Raw genomic sequence first — 20,551 nt, 5'->3', positions numbered from 1 at the left:
GGTGATCCAACTAGGTGGCCGAATGGAATATGAGCCTTAGATTCAATTTCTCAAAGCAAACTTCCTTGAATAAAAATAAATACCTGACACCTTGGATAAAAATAAATATTTCTATCCATTTTTTCCAAAATAGACTGCATATGAATTTCCTTTGAAAAACATGATATTGCTCTTCTTTTAAATGTCATATTTTTGAACTCAGCATTTTGATTACAGGAAGAAAAAGAAGAAGAATCAAGTCCTGAAGGAAACTTGAACCAAGAACAATCAAATGGATATGCTGATGACGAATCACTGCAAAGGTTGAAATTGAAGTCAATGTGAGTAGTGTAATAAAGGATTATTATTCATTTTAGATTCCAAGAAGGGGTCAAAATATAGAATAGCCTAATAAAATTAAATAATATTAGTATTCCCCCTATAAAAAAAATGATGATGAAAAAACTTTTTCTAGTCTCAAATCTATGATTTGTTGTAGTCAGAGCTATTGATTTTATGAATTCTTTCATCTGAGTGTTTTATTTTAGATAGTAACAGAATTTATGTTTTCATTCTATATTTGCTTGATTGTTGTTGTATGTTTATGTTATTGTAACACTTTTTTCTGTGGGCATGAAGTTAGTAATTTTGTTCGTGAGGGTGAATTAGTACAAGTTTGTGTGCTAGGTATTTTATCCTCATCATTCTAGAAGCATCCTAATTATAATTAAATTATTGGAATTCGTAGTTTTGAACAGTGTTAGTAATTTCAAAGTCATTCAATAAAATGAAGAATGTAGAAATTATTAGATAGATAATTCCATTTATCACACTATGAAATATTACAAGTTTAAATACATTAGAAATGGCATGTGTTCAAATTATTACAAGTGTTGTGGGCGAAGTTGAGGCAATGAGAGCCCCCTCTTCCACTTGACCCAAAAATTAGAGGTTGATTCACTAAGCTGAAAGAACTGTTTAAAAATGCTGTTAAAAACTATTGACTAATTAAAATTTAATGAAAAATTGAAAGATCAAGAAATAGCATAATACTTGGATAAACAGAACAAGAAAATTATCAAGTTACCATACTTCAAATAACTATAAAGTTCATCCTTGCAAACCTTTGAATGATGAACAGTTTGTTTTAAATTATTTAATATTATATTACAGTAATAAAGTTTAATGTTTTATTTCGTTTTAACAACGCATTATGATGCAATAAAATAGAAATACAAAATCATCCTTTGATATTTCTGTATTTAATTATTTTGATATGTTGTCCTTTGATTCAGCTATGCTTAATATTTACAGTAAGCATACTCCTTGATCCTCAATGAAAAATAGGACTATAAATACAAAATATTATTTCATCCAATATGTAATAACTTGTTTCAGGGCGTTATCAGATGCGAAAGCTAAGCTTTCACGAATGAAACAGCTACTAACGCTAGTGGAAGACATACGAAGCTTAGGAAAGCCAGTGCCTACAAGAGTACTAGCTCTCCTCAACTCCGATGAAGGTCCACTCAATAACTCAGAGGCATCATTTATGGATATGTAAGTAAAATATTGTCAATAATTTCTATTTATCCTATTAGTTTTGCATCATATCTTTGATAAACTTGAAAGTTGAATGTTTGCACCTTTTTATACGGTAGGTATCGAAACCAGTTTTTTTTTCATAATACAATAATATAAGCTGCACATTTTGGCAGCTATATTTTATTATGACGTAATCTGAATGTAGATTTACCTAATATTACGGCCTCAGATCACTACCTCCGTAAACAAAGCCACATTGCATTCTGATGACGTCAGCACAGGTAGGGCTCCTACACCAATAAAAACACTAGCTGATTTAGATCAGCTTAAATCAAATGATGATAATAAAAACGTTTCCTGTCTCAAATCTAGGATTTGTTGTAGTCAGAGCTATTGATTTCATGAATTTCTTCATCATTTTAAATCTGAGGATTTTATTTTAGATAGTACCTGAATTTATGTTTTCATTCTATCTTGGTTTGATTTCTGTAACAATGTTATTGTAATAATTGATTCTGTGGGCATGAAGTTAGTAATTTTGTTCGTGAGGGTGAATTAGTATAAGTTTGTGTGCCAGGTATTTTATCCTCATTATTTTAGAGGCATCCCAATTATAATTAAACTTGTGCTTGGAATTCGTAGTTTTGAACAGTGTTCAATAAATAAAGTCATTCAATAAAATAAAGAATGTAGATAATTGCCTATATCACACTATGAAATATTACAAGTGATGTGGGGAAGTTGAGGCAATGAGAGCCCCCTCTTCCACTTGACCCAAAAATTAGAGATTGATTCATTAAGCTGAAAGAACTCTCAATTCTGTTTAAAACTATTGAGTAATTAAAATTCAATGACAAATATTGAAAGATCAAATAAATAGCAACTACTTGTTTGGATAAACACAAACATTATCAAGTTACCTCCAACAACATTAATACATCAAATAACTATAAGTTCATCCTTGAAAATCTTCGAGTGATGAACAGTTTATGTTGTAATTATTTAATATTATACTACAGTAATAAAATTCAATGTTTTATTGCGTTTTAACAACGCATTATGATGCAATAAAATAGTAATACGAAATCATCCTTTGATATTTCTGTATTTGATTATTCTGATATGTTGTCCTTTGATTCAGCTATGCTTAATATTTACAGTAAGGATACTCCTCGATCCTCAATGAAAAATAGGACTATAAATACAAAATATTATTTTATCCAATATGTAATAACTTGTTTCAGGGCGTTATCAGATGCGAAAGCTAAGCTTTCACGAATGAAACAGCTACTAACGCTAGTGGAAGACATACGAAGCTTAGGAAAGCCAGTGCCTACAAGAGTACTAGCTCTCCTCAACTCCGATGAAGGTCCACTCAATAACTCAGAGGCATCATTTATGGATATGTAAGTAAAAGATTGTCAATAATTTCTATTTATCCTATTAGTTTTGCATCATATCTTTGATAAACTTGAAAGTTGAATGTTTGCACCTTTTTATACGGTAGGTATCGAAACCAGTTTTTTTTCATAATACAATAATATAAGCTGCACATTTTGGCAGCTATATTTTATTATGACGTAATCTGAATGTAGATTTACCTAATATTACGGCCTCAGATCACTACCTCCGTAAACAAAGCCAAATTGCATTCTGATGACGTCAGCACAGGTAGGGCTCCTACACCAATAAAAACACTAGCTGATTTAGATCAGCTTAAATCAACGGATTTTTATTGGTTTAGGAGCCCTACCTGTGCTGACGTCACACGAATGCACTACGGCTTTGTTTACGGAGGTAGTGCTCAGATTCGCTATCATTATGTGCAAGTCTTTCTATTAAGAGCGCCACTCAATATGACTCACTCATTTTTCTCCCATGATGGCTGTGTTATTCAAGTACGACTTGAACAATATTCTAGGTCGAATGCAACTTATGAAAATATATTTTCAAAATATAGTATATATATTTATACATGTATTTCAGGTCAGATCAAAGTCTTCAAGAAATCTGTAATGAGCTAGCAGCTACTGTTGACTGTGAAAAACAGGGCCAGAAAAATAAGGTTTCAGCGGTAAGTGATTCACCAAGTTTTTTCAGTTACTAAAAAACCAATAAAATATTTATAAATTTATTTGAATACATATTGATATTGTGGAACTTTTCCATGATTGAGAAACACCGATTGTATTGTCAATTTCCACTTTATATTACAGGACTTATGATTCGTGTTATAACCGAGTACAGCTGAAGATGTGTTGGTTTCAACACGAAACTGCAGTCCTGTAAGTAAAATAGTAAAGTGACAATAGAAGTTGACAATGATCAAATGATCAAGTGTTTCTCATAAATAATTATAGTTCAATAAGTAAATAATTAGAAAATACTAACGCATTCTTATATGGAAGTGAAGTTTCCAGTATTTTTGTTATGAGTTTAATATAATCCACATACTTCAATATAAAAATAAATGTAGTTGATAACAATCAGTATACGTTTTGTCGAAGCAATTTATGCACGCTATCCCAATGCAAGTATACTATGTAACTCAATAAACCATTTCTTTTATTTTATTTCTTCTACACGCTATTATTTCTGTCAACTCCTGGATGAGAAATAGTGATCGAAGGAGTTATTTATTACATGTTGGGTAGGTATTATTTTACCCAAATTTAGTAGACATTCTGTCTACTAACGTTGTATTTTACCTACTTACTTACTATTTTACTTAAAGTTATTAAACGTCTGAAATATCGTATGTTTCCAAATAAAGGTGATATAGGTTATACAACAAAATTTCCATTGAGGTTTGTTTCCTCTACTGTAACTATATAACCATATAGCTATATGTATATAGTTACTGTAGTTTCCTCTAGAACGAATCCCTGCGATACAGTGGTCCCTATTCTAAATAATCATGACATCGGATCATCAATGATCGGTGAATAAATTCCAATATTGTAGGATTGGATGTACGAGGCATGTCCAAAAATTAAGGGGACGTTTGACCACAGAAAATATACTAATAACAAACTTTCGTCATATTCATTTCGGTACAAACTCACTTAAAGCTGCATTTTCGTTTGTGCGTAAATTTCCGCAGTCGACGACGACAAGCATTGTTGACAGTCTTATAGTCCAAATTTCAAGTGTGCTAAAACAGCTGATCAAATAACTTTTCATTATTTGTCTTTATTATTGAAGAATAAACATTTCTAATAATATCAACATATTGTCATTTAAAAGTATAAGCTTAACCTGCCCCATTAAAACTTAATTGAACATTATCTTTTAGGTTATGTAGACAAATTGGAAATCTATACAAACTGAGATTCTCTCCCTGTCGTGGTCAACGACGGCATTTACGCACAAACGAAACCCCAGATTTAGTCTACATTCCTATATAATTTCGTTCTCTTCTTTTTTGTACCGTCATACCAGACCAGCTTCTTTGACCCCTCTGCATAGAAGCTCGCCGCTTGAAACTTGAACCAGTCGACAAAGGCGTTTTGAGCCCCCTACGGTTTTTTGAACTGCAAGAAGATGAAGTAGTCGGGATTGTATGGTGGTTGTAAAAACGTTCCATTGAAAATTTCTAATTTTGTCCATGGTTTTGGCAGCTGATTGACTGCCACTCTTCATCATGGACATTTCGTACGGCCATTTTTGAAATAACAGTACAATGTAAAACTGTTCCCGAAGCTCCTTTCTTTTAGGACACACCTCGTAAATGTAAAATGAACAATATTGCAACTGTTCATTACTGTTCTCAGTCAAAAGGAGTTTCAAATAAATTATTACATTGTTCATTTCGTATTCAAAATAGTGATATTCCAAATTTATTATCAGTATATTAATATTATTGTTGCAGGTTGATGATTCAAGCCCCAAGAGGCATAAATCTGGCGAAGAATGATGAATAAAAACTGTGATATATAACTTAATGAATAAAACCTGTATATTCCTGTAAATTTCTTATCATTATTATATTAACTGTGAACCTGTGATATTATTTGATAATCGGAACAAAGGGTTCAATAATATTGTTTGTACCCTCTCATTGAATTATTATTACTCAATGAACTCGTATTTTTCTAGAAATGAAAAACTGAGAGCCAAATAGTTGTATAGAATCCACATTTTTATATTATTTTTGGAAAAAAAGCTGATAATAAATCCATGCTGCTTTTTAAAAGTTGAAAATTGTAGTTGAGATTTGCTTGAAGCTTGAAAACTATGTGAAAGCAATAATTTTTGACTGAAGATTAGTATTTGTCAATGTTATGTTATGTTTTGAAGGGACGGATACAAGGATCCAAAGGTTCAAAGAACCCCACACGTCAACCGGAGCTTATTGTGTTCCCAAGTACGTTAGTTAGGAAACCAATACCTGTCCTTACAAAGTATTTGTCAAAGAAAAGTCTTTGAGAGTGCAAGACAGTACTCGAAATAAACATTAATATGGTGATTTTTAATCTAGTCTTCGATACTATTTCATGATGTTCAACTCAAGATACGGAATGGTAGGAAGGAGATCAATTCAATTTGAATAAATGGCCGCTTTGATGAATCGTACTCAATTGTAATGAAATAAACATAAAATATCGACAATTATCAACAAAATCATTAAATATTCCAAAAATTTCAAAGCCATAATTCACAATATTGGGTATAGAATAACAATAACTTTCAATATTATATTGAATGATACATAAAAAACAAAGCATAGATTTCAAATTGAGAATTTATGAAAATCAACACAAGGCCCGGTTGCACAAAAGCCGGTTAAATTTCAACCGTGATTAATTTCACGAGAACCAATCAGAGAAGACATTCTTGATAAGACTGCTTCTCTGATTGGTTCTCGTGGAATTGATCACAATTAAAATTTAACCGGCTTTTGTGCAACCGGCACTGAAACTTTCAAAACTTTTCTCATTTAAATGAATCGAGATTAAAAACGTCAACAGTCCGTATAACGAAACTTATATACAGTGTCTCTTTTTTGGAATGTAATACAGGTAAAGTAATTCGTTATAGACCCATATAGCTGCAGAAAACAAAAGTGAAGAATAATGTGACAATGATGAACATTATCACGAGCCAAGGCGGTAAGGACCCTGAAAATAACAATAGAATTAATTAGAGACAATAAAATATAATAGACAATACATTAGAAGAGAAAAGCTTCACTTCTGACCATAAAAATAATGTTGTTCATATCAATTCCTGTACAGTATTATAATCGTAATAAAACTGGCCAGAGTATTGATATTCTCTCTTCACAACAATAATTAACACTGAAAATTTATTTATTCATTTTATTGACAATCACAAATTATAATATATAATAAGATTGGGAGAAGACAACAGGTATGTATAGCCCAAAACTGTCTTCTCCAAAATTTTTACAAATAAAAGTTTCAAAAAAGAATGAGGTTAAGATTCACTTTTCACTTCAAAAATTCCAATTTTCACTTCAAAACTAATGACTAAACTAAAAATTTCCAATTTCGATATTTAAAAACTAATTAAAAACAAAAATATTTCACTCAAATCTCTACAAATTGGAAATATTTGAGTAATTTTGAAATATTTTAAGCCAGAAAAGATACACAACTTCACTATTAGCACAGCTAATATTCTATTGCACATTTAAAAAATTAAAATCCAAGGAAAATTATGTTAGCATGCATTACAGCCTCACGAATAGGTGATCTTACAATTTTCACAGATGTAAAAAATAAAGTCAGTAGCTTTCATATCCAATGATTTCACGTCGATGCGAAACCCAAAATATCCTCCGATTGGCTAATTATCACCAAAAACTGATTCTCAGTCAATCTAAGGACATTCTAGGTGTCGTATCGGCTAAAAATTGGTGAGTATGAAAACTAGGGAAAACTGCTTCGGTCTTCGGTAACAGTTGAACTGATTTCAATCGAGCCTTTCAATAACTTGCAAAGTTATGAGTCATATTTTTACCACGCTAAAAGTGCGTACAGATTTACGCGCCGCGAACATGAGCAATTCACTTTTAATCAGCTGATGCCAAGCTTTTTAAATCTGTATCTTACCGTTTCTGTAAAAATACAGATATAGTCAGCTGATTAAAAGTGAATTGCTCATGTTCGCGGCGCGTATATCTGTACGCACCTTAATATGAGTTCGAGGCTTGAGTTGGAGGCTGAAGTTTTATTTGTTGGTAAATTCTAGAATATACTTACGTCTGAAAGGTAAACTATGAATGCAAATTTTATTGTCGACCGATATACTAATAACAGCTGCTTCGGATAACGTGGTGATGGACGGTTGATTATCACAGAGAGCTGGCAAAAATTCAAGTCCAGTCACAAACATACTATGAGCATTGTTGACAGTCATAACTCTCTGCAAAATAGAAAAATATGAAAATTGGAGGTAAATATATAATTATATTTCATCATTTTAATCTACTCAATATGTAATATTCGAGTGAAAAAATAGAAGAGACAAAACAATAGAAGTCATCATTTATTTATTTTTATAAGCTGTCCTCAAATGCTGGACAATAATATTGATTTTCCTCATATCCAAAAAAGTAAAATATTAAAGTTTGAAAGTGATATTTATAGGAATAATACAAATGATAACAACTACTATATAAAATTGCCAAAGGGGCCGGGCAAACATAATCAATCAATCATTTTATTCAGTAAAAAGCATTACAAAATTGGTCCCGCTAAACCTAAAGATTTTACATAGGTGCCTACAAATAATAAAATACATAAATAGAATGGATGCTAACTTTAACAATAAACTAAGGAAAAAAATCATGTAACTGGGAGTTTAGGAATTTAAAAGGAGTATGGGGTATTAGATGAACTAAGGATGATTAATGGGGTGGTATAGGGTTAATGGAAATTGGAAAAAATGGAAAACTCAAAAACTTCAAATCATAAAACTAAATTAAATTTAAAATAAAATAAACTTGTTACTCTATAATAAGTAAGCATCAAAAGATATTAGTTAATCTTATTCAGAGTTAAGGATAATACTAAACAAAAAATACAATAAGTGATCGGGAGTCTCAAACGTTAATTATCCATCCATATAGTAAATGAAAATCGTTTGATATATAAATATATATTATGAAAAATTAGTTAGTCACTCTAAGGCGGCGGTGTTTCACAAATACTAAAATTCATATTACCAGCAAACCAATATTTATGTAGGCCTAATTATAAAAATGAAAAAACAAACAAAAAATTAATGATTTTTCTCTATCTAGTATAGACTAAAGTACTGAAGCAGTAGTGTCACAAATGAAAGTCATTCACAATGACATAATTGGGAAAATTTACACAATTATTACAACTTTCTATTTTTTTTCTTCTGTTATAATTATAAATCTAAATAATTATGATGCGTTGCTTGGAAAAAAGAATGGATTTTTTCCTCCTTTTGGCCTTGGAATAAACTTGATTTGGAAATACTACACTGCCTTTTCCATTCAGCTTCATTGATACTTTGAATATAATAATGATATAATAAATTTTGTGAAACTAAAAAAAACTAAATAATTATATTTTGAGATTACCATATAATTCAACATAGAAAGCATACAGAATTGAGTGTTTTCAAAACTCAAATGAGCAATAATAATTATTCAAAGATAACTCATTCTTCGCAACTCAGATTTAGTTGGGCAATATAAAGACGTTACTCTACAAGACAGATTTACTTTACTTGACAGAAAAATAGAGCTCTTGCAACTGTCATCCTTCACAAACTTTACTCCAACACTTGAAACGAACATCTAATATAATCTGCCCTCTATGTTAGAGTAAGTCCACACGGGCCTCAAACTGTTGAGCCACATCTTCATGTTGGTCCAATGTCGGCCAGCGCCAATGTGTGAATGGGTGGTTTGCGAGCGCTGGCTTTTATTTACCTACGATAAATTACCAGGCTGGACCAGTTTACTGGGCCAACATGTAGATGAGGCATTGCAGAGGTTTTCAGTGGAATGCTGCACCAAAATGGGCCACATGAAATAGAATAGAAGGTGACCAGACGCGCTTCAAATAACGTTTTTTATAAATAGTGAATAGACGTTTTCCGCCTCCCGCTGGATTGATGCTGTCCGCGTGGTCGGCCCTACCCTATGGCTTGGTTGCACAAAAGCCTGTTAAATTTAAACGATGATTAAATGCCAAAAAACCAATCAGAGAAGCCGTCTTCTAAAAAAACATTCTCTGATGATTGGTTCTCATGGTATTTAATCATGATTAACATTCAAAAGAATTTCGTGCAACTGTGCCAAGTTTAATAAATCTGGTGTGGCGCACTCACACAACTTTCCTTGCCGTTATGAAAATTGATCACCTGACGCTAGTGTTCACGCGCATCTCAAGTCTACTATTCAAAGATCTGAGCCAGCTGGTGACAGGACAATAACGCTGGAGACACACGAGGTCTGCTATCTCTTCATAGTGAATCAACAGTTTGCAATTGAATAATCACATTTTCTCGAATTTCGAGCTTATTATCAATTTTAGGTGAAAATGTTACTGAACATTAATTGTAGAGTTTGCAATTGAATAATCACATTTTCTCGAATTTCGAGCTTATTATCAATTTTAGGTGAAAATGTTACTGAACATTAATTGTAGAGATTTTCATGCTCAATCTTTTTCATTTGATTTTTTTTTGTTTAAATAGTATCTGGAGCCTGATAATTGGGAATCTAAAATCAAACTTTGCATAGATGGGCGGAGCTCCTGACATTTTTACGGATATAGGACTAGTGGCAGTTATTTTAGGTATTTAGTGGTAATCTATTTTAGGTATTTAGTGGTAATCTATTTTAGGTATTTAGTGGTAATCTATTTTAGGTATAGATTTGATCAAAATCGTTGGAGCCAATTTTGAGAAAATCGCGAAAAACCCTGTTTTTACCTCATTTTCGCCATTTTAGCCGCCATCTTGAATTGCATTTGATCGAAATTGTTCGTGTCGGATCCTTATAGAGGAAGGACCTAAGTTCCAAATTTCAAGTCATTCCGTTATTAATTCGGAGATGAGATATCGTGTACACAGACACACTCATACACACACACATACAGACCAATACCCAAAAAACACTTTTTTGGACTCAGGGGACCTTGAAACGTATAGAAATTGGGGTACCTTAATTTTTTCGGAAAGCAATACTTTCCTTACCTATGGTAATAGGGCAACGAAAGTAAAAATAGTTCTGTAATCACTTCATCAATGCAGCTCGCATTAGATTAGAGAGACCTCTCGCATAGAGAATGAAAGTTGTACTAACCTGTAAGCTGAAGGCAATGTAGAGGAAAACGCTGCCAGAGAACATGGTGCCGACAGCAGCGAATCTGCCGTCATCACGGACAGCCAGCGCCGATAGGCTTTCCTCGATCAGCGACGACTTCTTCAACTCGCCCGTCACCGGGTCCCACATCTGGATGTACGACAACTGCTTCCCGGTCCTGGCAACTGGGTTCGCCAAAGTGAAAAGTCTACACCTTGTTCTATCCTCTTCCACGATGCCATACCTATCAACGCAACAAACCATCAGAATTTATTCTACATTACACGTTTACAGATTGTAAATTAACAATCTGATTCATTCTATTAATGTAATATCCAGTTTGGCATTGACAAACTCTTAAAAATGCATTACTTGTCCTCCTTTTTAAAAAATAAGTTTGTAAACCTTTGAGTTATCCATCATTCTTTACTAAATTCTGATCTGATCAAGTACTAGGGCTGATATAGAACAGACACGATCTGCTATTATTTCTTACTTGCTAATTTAAACGAATCATTCACAAATCAGATCGAAAGTTCGTGATAGCTTGAGTAAGTATAATCATAGAGAAAAAGTAGCATAAGTAGATATCCCATGTTATAGGGCGTTTATGTTGCAACTTTTACTGTTATCTTAAGCCGATAGTCCACGTAGTTCTTTCCCGTGAAGCTTTATGACGCTGATAGTCTCTCATATTGTGCCGTTCATACACTCTTACCCGGACTGTAAAAATCGACAGTAAACGGCTTGTGATAACAGTAAAAGTTGCAACATAAACGCCCTATACAATGGGATATCTACTTACGCTATTGTTTCTCTATGGTATAATCCTTTCATTTTGCCACACTGAGTGCCGATCGCACAACAGCCGGTTAAGTTTTAATTGTGATTAGTTCCACAAGAACCAATCGGAGAAGTCTTTTCAGAAAAGCCTTCTCTGATTGCTTCTCGTAAAATTAACCACGATTAAAATTTAAACGTCTTTTGTGCAACCGGGCCTGAGGGTTGTAACTCCTCAACCCACTTCCCCAATTAGTCGGTTGGTCTGTTGTTAGCTCTAATTTTTCAATATTACATCAAGAAGACTCAAGTTAGATGCCAGCCCACGTCTCACTCAAGTTGAGAGATCACAAGACCAAATAGAATTTAGTTTAATTAACAATAAGAAGTAAAGACATTCTGAATATTATATGGATCGATGGGGATCCAATTTCAAGTCGGTTAATAATTTTTTGAAAAAGAGAAATGATATTTCACCGTAAAACTTAAGAATGAGCATACAATAGAAACTCATACAATAGAAAAAAATTGTCTTGCTTTACACAATGTTATTCATGGTATTCACAACATTATAAAACTGAATTTAATGTTTACCTGCATCGTTTATAGAGATATTTATTCCCATTTGGAGTGGTCCATGACAAAATTTGATATTTTTTACCCGTTTTACAGCACCACGTAAAAGCCTGACCATCTTTTGATATTGAAGCTAACTGAAACATAATATCAGATTATTCAGTTTAGATAATTACAAACGCTCGAACAATATTGTAGAAATAATCAATGAGACGAAAATAGTAATCTAGAATAAATGAAGCCAATCCAAAATCAACAGAATCCACTCGAATTTTTTCAAGAATTCTAGCGCCAAAAATATGAATATCGTGTAAATAAAACTGTCATTGTATTCAAATAAGAAGGGTAATTAATTAGTGAAAAGCAATTTAAAGTTAATATCGGGGCACCGAGCTTTGCTCGTTATTTATTTATTGATAAACAGAACAAAATTCTTTAAAATGATTGGGGAAGGACTAACAGGCACAGCCCAAAACTGTTTCTTCCCCGAATTTTGATTTATACACTATAAATATTCCAAAAAGTCGGTTATGTTCCATACACTTGAATTCAGGTCCAATTTTCAGTTCAAACATTTAAAAACAGAAAAGTTCTAATTTAGATTGTTTACAAACCAAATTGAATAACAAAAAAATCTGGTGTGGCGCACTCACACAACTTTCCTTGCCGTTATGAAAATTGATCACTGACGCTAGTGTTCCCGCGCATCTCAAGTCTACTATTCAAATATTTGAGCCAGCTGGTGACAGGGCAATAACGCTGGAGACACACATGAGGTCTGCTATCTCTTCATAGTGAATGATTTAATAGAATCAACAATAATTTGCAATTGAATAATCACATTTTCTCGAATTTAAAGCTTATTTTCAATTTTAGGTGAAAATGTTACTGAACATTAATTGTAGAGATTTTCATGCTCAATCTACTCCACTTGATTTTTTTTGTTTCAATTGTATCTGAAGCCTGATAATTGAGAATCTATCTGCATTGATGGGGCGGAGCTCCTGAAATTTTTACAGATATGGAACTTGTGGCAGTTGATAGAGCTTATCGATTACTATTTTAGGTATGAATTTGATCAAAATCGTTGGAGCCGTTTCAGAGAAAATCACGAAAAACCTGTTTTTGACAACATTTTCGCCATTTTAGCCGCCATTTTGAATTGCATTTGATCGAAATTGTTCGTGTCGGATCCTTATAGTGAAAGGACCTTAAGTTCCAAATTTCAAGTCATTCCGTTGATTGGGAGATGAGATATCGTGTACACAGACGCACATACACTCATACACACACACACACACACACACATACAGACCAATACCCAAAAACCAGTTTTTTGGACTCAGGTCCCCTGACCAAAACGTTGAAACGGACCTTGAAACGTATAGAAATTTAGAAATTGGGGTACCTTAATTTTTTTTCGGAAAGCAATACTTTCCTTACCTATGGTAATAGGGCAAGGAAAGTAATAGCACTCACTAATCACTTAAAACTGTAAAATAATGATTAACTTTGAAAATTATGATATACTATATTTAGAATGATATACCATGTCATGTCAACAAATCAGATTATTTTTATCAAATCGATTGAAATTTCTAGATTAATATTTCTCGTAAATAAGCTGATTGATTGCAAGTAGTTGAACAGCTGAACATAATTCTGTCTTTCTTCCACACAGGCACTCACATCTTCTGTTATCGACAGACGACGAAATTATCATCTGTTTTTCCAAGGATTAATAATTATTATCCTTTTCATGTCCTTCAGCGAGTTTTTCCAGGTATGAGACCTAGTGCAATTGAATTTTTATATCATAAACCTACTATGTTCAAAATTTCGTGAAAATCGTTAGAGCCGTTCTCGAGATCCGTTGGACATACATAAGCAGATAACCATATACAGAAATTGCTCGCTTAATATAGTAGGATTTCGAATTCACAGTATGAAGGATAGTAAGCTTGACCTACAATATTGTATTATTCCAAAGCTCTTGTAATTTGGAATTGGACCGATAACTGAAAGTTACAAAACCTACATAGTTATAGCGCTATTGTTAACTATTCTAGCGTAGTCTTCAGTGTAAAACGCAACTATAGTCTGTGAAAACCTTATATTGTAGGATTTCTCTTATGGAGTACAGTGCTGCCAGATATCACAGAAGCCAGAAAACCTGAGATCCAATTGTATAAGAGATAGTGCAAAAAAGAAAGTGTAGGCCATTTTCATAGAATCTGCATGAAAACGGCAACAGAGTGCTCCTATTCTCGTGAGAAAAAACATTGGCCATGAAACGCCGTGCTGCAAACTAAGGTTTGCACGGACTATAGTAGCAGATCGAGTAGCGCTGCGAGAGTGAAGGACACTTTTCCAGTGTTGGCTGTGCAAAGGTTCAACTGCCTGCCAAACTCAGTTAGAGCGCGCCCAGAATATGAATTCAAGATCTCATTGTCGAAGTGGCTCATTGGGAGGAGTTTCTATCAGTTGGAGGATTTTTTATGGGAATTTGGCTGGACTGTGACGCTGTCCACAGTTTATGTATTATGTTTTTAATTACTTGATACGATCTATACAGGAAGACCTGGTCTTAATCACGACATTAGATAAATTAAGCAGGGAGCACCAGGAGTACCTGAAGCCGATTAAACTGCTGGGTATTGTCCTGGACAGTAAATTGAGCTGGAGTAGCCACATGGAGTATCTGTGTAAGAAACTGTCCAGAGTTATGCACCTACTTAGGAAACTAAAATGTTGTGTCAGTAGGGAGGTACTTATTCTGACTTACTATAGTTTATTTCATTCCCATCTCAATTATAGGCTCCGTCTTTGGGGTAACTCAAGTGATATGGAGAAGGCATTCATTTGGCAGTAAAAACCATTCGCTGTATAGTTTGTCTAAGGGTTGAAAGCTGTAAAATAGTTTTATCGAGCTTCAAATCATGACTCTCCCTTCAAGGTATATTTATTGTAACCTAGTCCATGTTAAAAAAACCTAACTGTGACCTAATTAATAACCTAATTTCTGGTACGGTATATTGTTAGTATAAGCAATGCTATGTATTATGGTACATTATATGCTAGCTTCATATGACGTTTGTTTATAACATGTTCGATGACAGAAAATTAAGAAAGGTTAATTGATTGACTGATAGATAGACTATTTGGAATGAGTGATTGTGCAGTTGAATAGTTGAAGCTACACACAAGAAACATATAACTTCTATATAACTAGTAGTTCTGTGAACAGTAGACCTCACGCAGTATTCTCATCCACAATTACTGATTGAAACTATAGAACTTATGGAAATACAGCAATAGACTGGCTTCTCCACACATAAAGATAATATAGATATAGATAATATAGAAGATAATATAACACACCGATTTGTTGTCAGGGCTGAAGTCAAGATCATCAATCTCTTTCGCATGAGCTTCCATGGAGAATTTCGGTTTCATTGAGGGAAATTCCCATAAGCGAACCACTCCATCAGTGCCACCAGTGGCCATTAGATTGCCATCCAACGATATTCTCACCACACGCTGCAGTGGTTCTTCTTTGCTGCCAAAATAAAACATACAATTAGTGATAGAAGTGAGTGGTTGAATTAATTCACTACAGTCTACATTAAATGCATGATTAATATTCGTATTGAACGAAATTGAAAGGCATAAATTGATGGTAGTTGAACTAGCATAAAACACAAAAAATAACAAAGTTTTGATGGGAAATTTCTGACACCAGAGAACAAAAATATACCAGAATATAAATGAACACCTGTAAAGAAAGAATGAACACTGTGCCGAAAGTAATTCCACCGCCAACAAAAGCTAGTCATACTGTTCAATACTAAAGGGTGTTTACGAAATCCCTACCAATACTCTAGGGCATTGTTCCTGGGTAAAAAACATATCTAAATATCATATTTACATTGTCCGGAAGTCTTCAGTTACTCACAATGCGTCCATTTTGTTTTTTTCACATATTTTTTTTCTAAATAATTTCATAAGGAATTGAAACTTTGCACAATCATTTATAACAACTTAACAAAGCTAAAAAAAAAATTATGACAATTTTTCAAATTCAAAACAAAATGACGGCCATTTAAAATTTTGTTTCTCAAATAACTCAGAAACCGATGGTTTTGAAAAACTTTACATGAATAACTTTTTTTAGTAAATTTAATTACCTATCGAATGGTACCTGATTTTTTTAAGATTGGACCAATATTAACTGAGATATGGCAGTCTTAGTGATAGGTGTCCACTGAAAGTTAGTTGCAGTACACACCAAGGCATGCTGATAGAGTCGCCTCAATGATGCAACAATTTCTATTTGCATTGCATGTTAATAGTAAGGGAATTTGGGTCATTTCAAACAATAAAATAACGTTACATAACCCTCTAAAGGTGGGTCACCAACCACTAAAGCTGCCATATCTCAGTTAATATTGGTCCAATCTTAAAAAACCTGGTACCAATCGATAGGTAATTAAATTTACTAGAAAAAGTTATCCTTGTAAAGTTTTTGTAAAAACCAACGGTTTCTGAGTTATTTGAGAAACAAAATTTTAAATGGCCGCCATTTTGTTTTATGGATTTGAAAAATTGTCATGATTTTTTGTGTAGCTTTGTCTGTCTAGTTGTTATAAATGATTGTGCAAAGTTTCAATTCCGTATGTTTAACCATTATTCAGAAAAAAAATTATAAGTGAAAAAAGCAAAATGGCCGCTGTATAACTGAAGACTTCCGGACAATTTAAATATGATATTTAGACATGTTTGTTACCCAGGAACAATGCCCTAGATTATTAGTTGGGAGTTCATAAACATCCTGTATATGTGGCCAAGAGAGGTTTTGTTGAATACGGTAGTAGTTTACGGTAAGAATACTTCTCTAAAAATTATCATTTCTCTAAATGCCAATGATTTTCATCCAGGAGTTAATTTACAGATACATATGCATAATAAACATATAAAATTCAAGAGGTTACGAATAATAAATTAAATCCTAATTATGATACCTCACTACAATAATATGTATTGGGGGTGATCATAATATTCACAAACATGAACAAAAATTTTATAAATTTAGTTGGAAAAAATATGAAAAGTCTCATTCGAGACTTAAACTTGTTGTACTTGACTTTAGCAAAGTGACAAGTCTCTTCATGATGGTGGTTCAACTCAAATTGATAATTTCTACCTTGGAATATGCATAAGTGTAGGAGAGACGGTACAGAGCTTGGCTGGTTTTATCAAGATCCAAGCATTGGAAGTCACCAGCTTGCATGAGAAAATTGAGTGTATGTTTCAAGCCTCGTTGGCTAGTCGGCATGTTTAAAATGCCTTCTAAGCCACCAAACTGTTATTTTGAAAATGTCCTAGTTCTCTGCGGCACCCTCTAATACCAATAAAATCACATGAATCATATTCACCAGTGAGAAATGTGAAACATCGCAAATTATTAATTAATACGTACATTTGTCGGTTCAACTTATCCTAGAAAATGTCATATTACGATACATTAATTATAATACGATATAAGCCTATCAAGTATAAAATCAAGTAAAGTGAATACCTAAAGTCGGACTGAACACTCTCATCTGGTTTTAAATTGAATCTCAATCGTCGTTGAATGTCTTTGCTACTATCCACCTTATTACTCTTACTATGATTTGATTTGCTATTTCCGTTTTCACTTTTAGATAGAGTACGACGACGTCTGACTGAACTGTTGTTTGCCTCATCTGCAAAAAAAATTGAATTTCAGATTGAAAAAGAGTACTCTCATGTCTCATCTACACCCTAACACAAGACTATAGAAATTCAATTGGAAGGACACTTCCTTATTTTAGATATGGATCACTAAGAAAGATCTGATAATCATGTGTTTACAAAATGTAAAATTCTGTACCTACAAATGAACTATTTGTTACCAATTCGACCTTGAGGGTAGATCATGTTGTACTTAACTTAATGCATGATTACACTCAAAATGTAAAATATAGGATTAATGCTCAACAAACATTCAAATGAGTACTTCGAAATTGTGGAAACGATTCATTAATTAATTGATGGTGCTATCTGTTTCATTTTAAAGAAATTAAAATTTACTACATTCAGGAACATAGTATTGTAGCATATCTCTCCATTCCCTCTGCAATGTTATCGATTCAATCAAAAATGGAAAATCAAAAAACTACAAGTGATACGTAAAGACTGTGTCAAGTAGATTTTTTTCCATCTTCTAATTTGAATAAATCATTCAGAATTTACAGATAAGAGACAGATAATTTACTTTTCTAGAAGGAATATTAAATAATAGAAAATATTGTAATCTGTATGCGCGAAGTCGGTAAGGATCTGCACTTACCTTCTGGTGATACATTTCTGGAATCGTCGTCTTCTACTATATCAACGTTCACATTATACAATTGACAATGGCTTTCTTGACCCGCTACAAGATACATACGCTTACTAGTTGAATGACAGGCACAATTCATAACTACACTCGGTCCAGTCTCATGTCGGATCATTTCTTCGGCAACAAATTTCTTCCCATCAAACATAAGTTCAAATATTTCCTGAAAAATAAACATTAATGAAAAATTTAATTTATTGATTTTGAGACCTTGAAAATGATCAGTTGCGACCTGAAACATCTGACAGCAGACCTGAGCCAGCCAGGTCACTTGATATTATTATTATTGATTTTGCAACAAAAATAGTTCACAAGAGACAAAGAAGAGTGAATCATAGAAAATCTGAAAATGAGTAACACCACTAACCAAAACATAGGATTGCTTAGTATAGGATTAGACGGAGTGTGATTGTTGAACCTAAAAAACACTTATTCAATTCAAATTTGTAATTGTATTAAAAAACTCTGAATTATACTCTTATTATTAATTATATTATTTTAGTAGAACATTGCAATTTACATTTGATTTTTGGTAGTTGATATTCAAATATTGGATAGGATAGAGCATTGCAGAGGACTGATCCAAAGAACAGCAAGAACCTTATTCTTATGCCTAATCCACACTCTTGTAAAGTCGCCTGACAAGCTGGTAAGCTTGACCACGTTGGTCTTGCCATCCACACTGCAATGTAACGAGTGCCTGGCAAGAATGTGTATGGGATATTTTTGTGGATGCTCGGCTGGCCTCGGGACAAAAATCTGAGTGAATGCAAGCAAAGACAAGCACTGACATAAAAACCATCTACACACTTTCGCTTGCATTTGTACGCACTTGGCAAGATTGTGGAAGCGGCATTAGTAAATGCATTGCTTTACATATATTGGAAGCTGTAATAGATGTTGAAACTTAGAAGTACCATGATGTATAACCTGCAAAACCAATAGAGGTACCCTGAATCTCACTTTACATAGACTGAAAAAATTAGGGAATCCCCAGCATACTCGGAAATCGAGATCTTACAGATTTAACCTGCAGTCTGAGAAACTAATTAAGAACAAAAAGATCTTTTCTAACAACCTGAAAAACTATCTATTGAACAGGTCATATTACAAGAAGCATGCCTTTACATATAAGAGAGGACTTTTTTAACAAGACTCACAGCCCTAAAACAGCTGATGATGATTTCAAGAAATGATGTCTTAAAAAAGTCAGGAGAAATGTCCACGACAATCAGGTTTACCGAGACACTGCTAGATGAAAATGTAAATATCCTACTTATTTTTTATGAATAAGAATTTTAAATGCATTTATAGCTTACACATTTTAGGGCCATTAGCTGAATACCAAATGCTTGACAAAAATGATTACATGAACAATGAGCAAGCATTGTTCGTCAAAATTTGACCGAAACGTATAATAAGTTATAGTACAGTACCTGCTTCAATTCAAGTCTGGAAATTATTTAGTGATAATATACTTACTGAGCTTTATAAAGTTTTACTGAGAGAACTTGTCAAAAATGTACAGATTCCAAACATGATGCCTAACCTGTCACTACAATTCTATTAACAAGTCTTTTTTCAATATTTTTAAGAGTAAAACAACATATTGAAATAAATAAATAATTATATTACTTACAAATCCGTTGGCAACCCCAGTTTTTGATGAACCACCACCACCACCAACAATAATGTGATGACTGGTAAGCATCTGTACTGTGTAAAGTGGAAAGTTTACACGAGCTAATAAACCCTCATTTCCTCTTCTAGTCGGAGCCATATTTTTAGAATTTTCAAAATGATTAGAAGACAGTTAAATATATTGGTCAGCACAATAAAGAACTTAAAATACTAATTTCATTAGGGTTTACACACATTCCTAATTGATACGAGCTGAGATGTTGTGTGACTTTCGTATGTTTGTGTACGGAACAGAC

General features: G+C 33.2%; 2 protein-coding genes across 3 annotated transcripts in view; one reads left to right on the top strand and one right to left on the bottom strand.

Moving 5' to 3' along the window:
• LOC111051460 (chromosome partition protein Smc) overlaps positions 1-5,495 on the top strand; it is a 28,096-nt gene extending 22,601 nt beyond the window's left edge. For both annotated transcript variants that reach the window (XM_039423063.1, XM_039423064.1), the window contains 4 exons: positions 217-320; positions 1,378-1,539; positions 3,511-3,598; positions 5,396-5,495. In XM_039423063.1, coding sequence (XP_039278997.1) covers positions 217-320; positions 1,378-1,539; positions 3,511-3,598; positions 5,396-5,440 — 399 coding nt within the window. In that variant the 3' untranslated portion in view covers positions 5,441-5,495. The remainder of the gene's footprint in view (positions 1-216; positions 321-1,377; positions 1,540-3,510; positions 3,599-5,395) is intronic.
• A 590-nt stretch (positions 5,496-6,085) lies between these two features.
• Positions 6,086-20,551, bottom strand: LOC111051458 (prolactin regulatory element-binding protein). The gene is made up of 8 exons (XM_039423058.1): positions 20,254-20,551; positions 18,567-18,777; positions 17,772-17,940; positions 15,575-15,752; positions 12,212-12,330; positions 10,838-11,081; positions 7,752-7,914; positions 6,086-6,644 (listed from the first exon to the last, which is right to left on the bottom strand). Exons 1-8 carry the CDS (start codon positions 20,392-20,394, stop codon positions 6,559-6,561), a joined length of 1,311 nt encoding a protein of 436 aa, XP_039278992.1. The 5' UTR covers positions 20,395-20,551; the 3' UTR covers positions 6,086-6,558.

The sequence above is a fragment of the Nilaparvata lugens genome, chromosome 3 (assembly GCF_014356525.2).
Source record: "Nilaparvata lugens isolate BPH chromosome 3, ASM1435652v1, whole genome shotgun sequence".
Lineage (NCBI taxonomy): Eukaryota > Metazoa > Arthropoda > Insecta > Hemiptera > Delphacidae > Nilaparvata > Nilaparvata lugens.
This window is presented reverse-complemented; position numbering and strand designations above follow the sequence as displayed.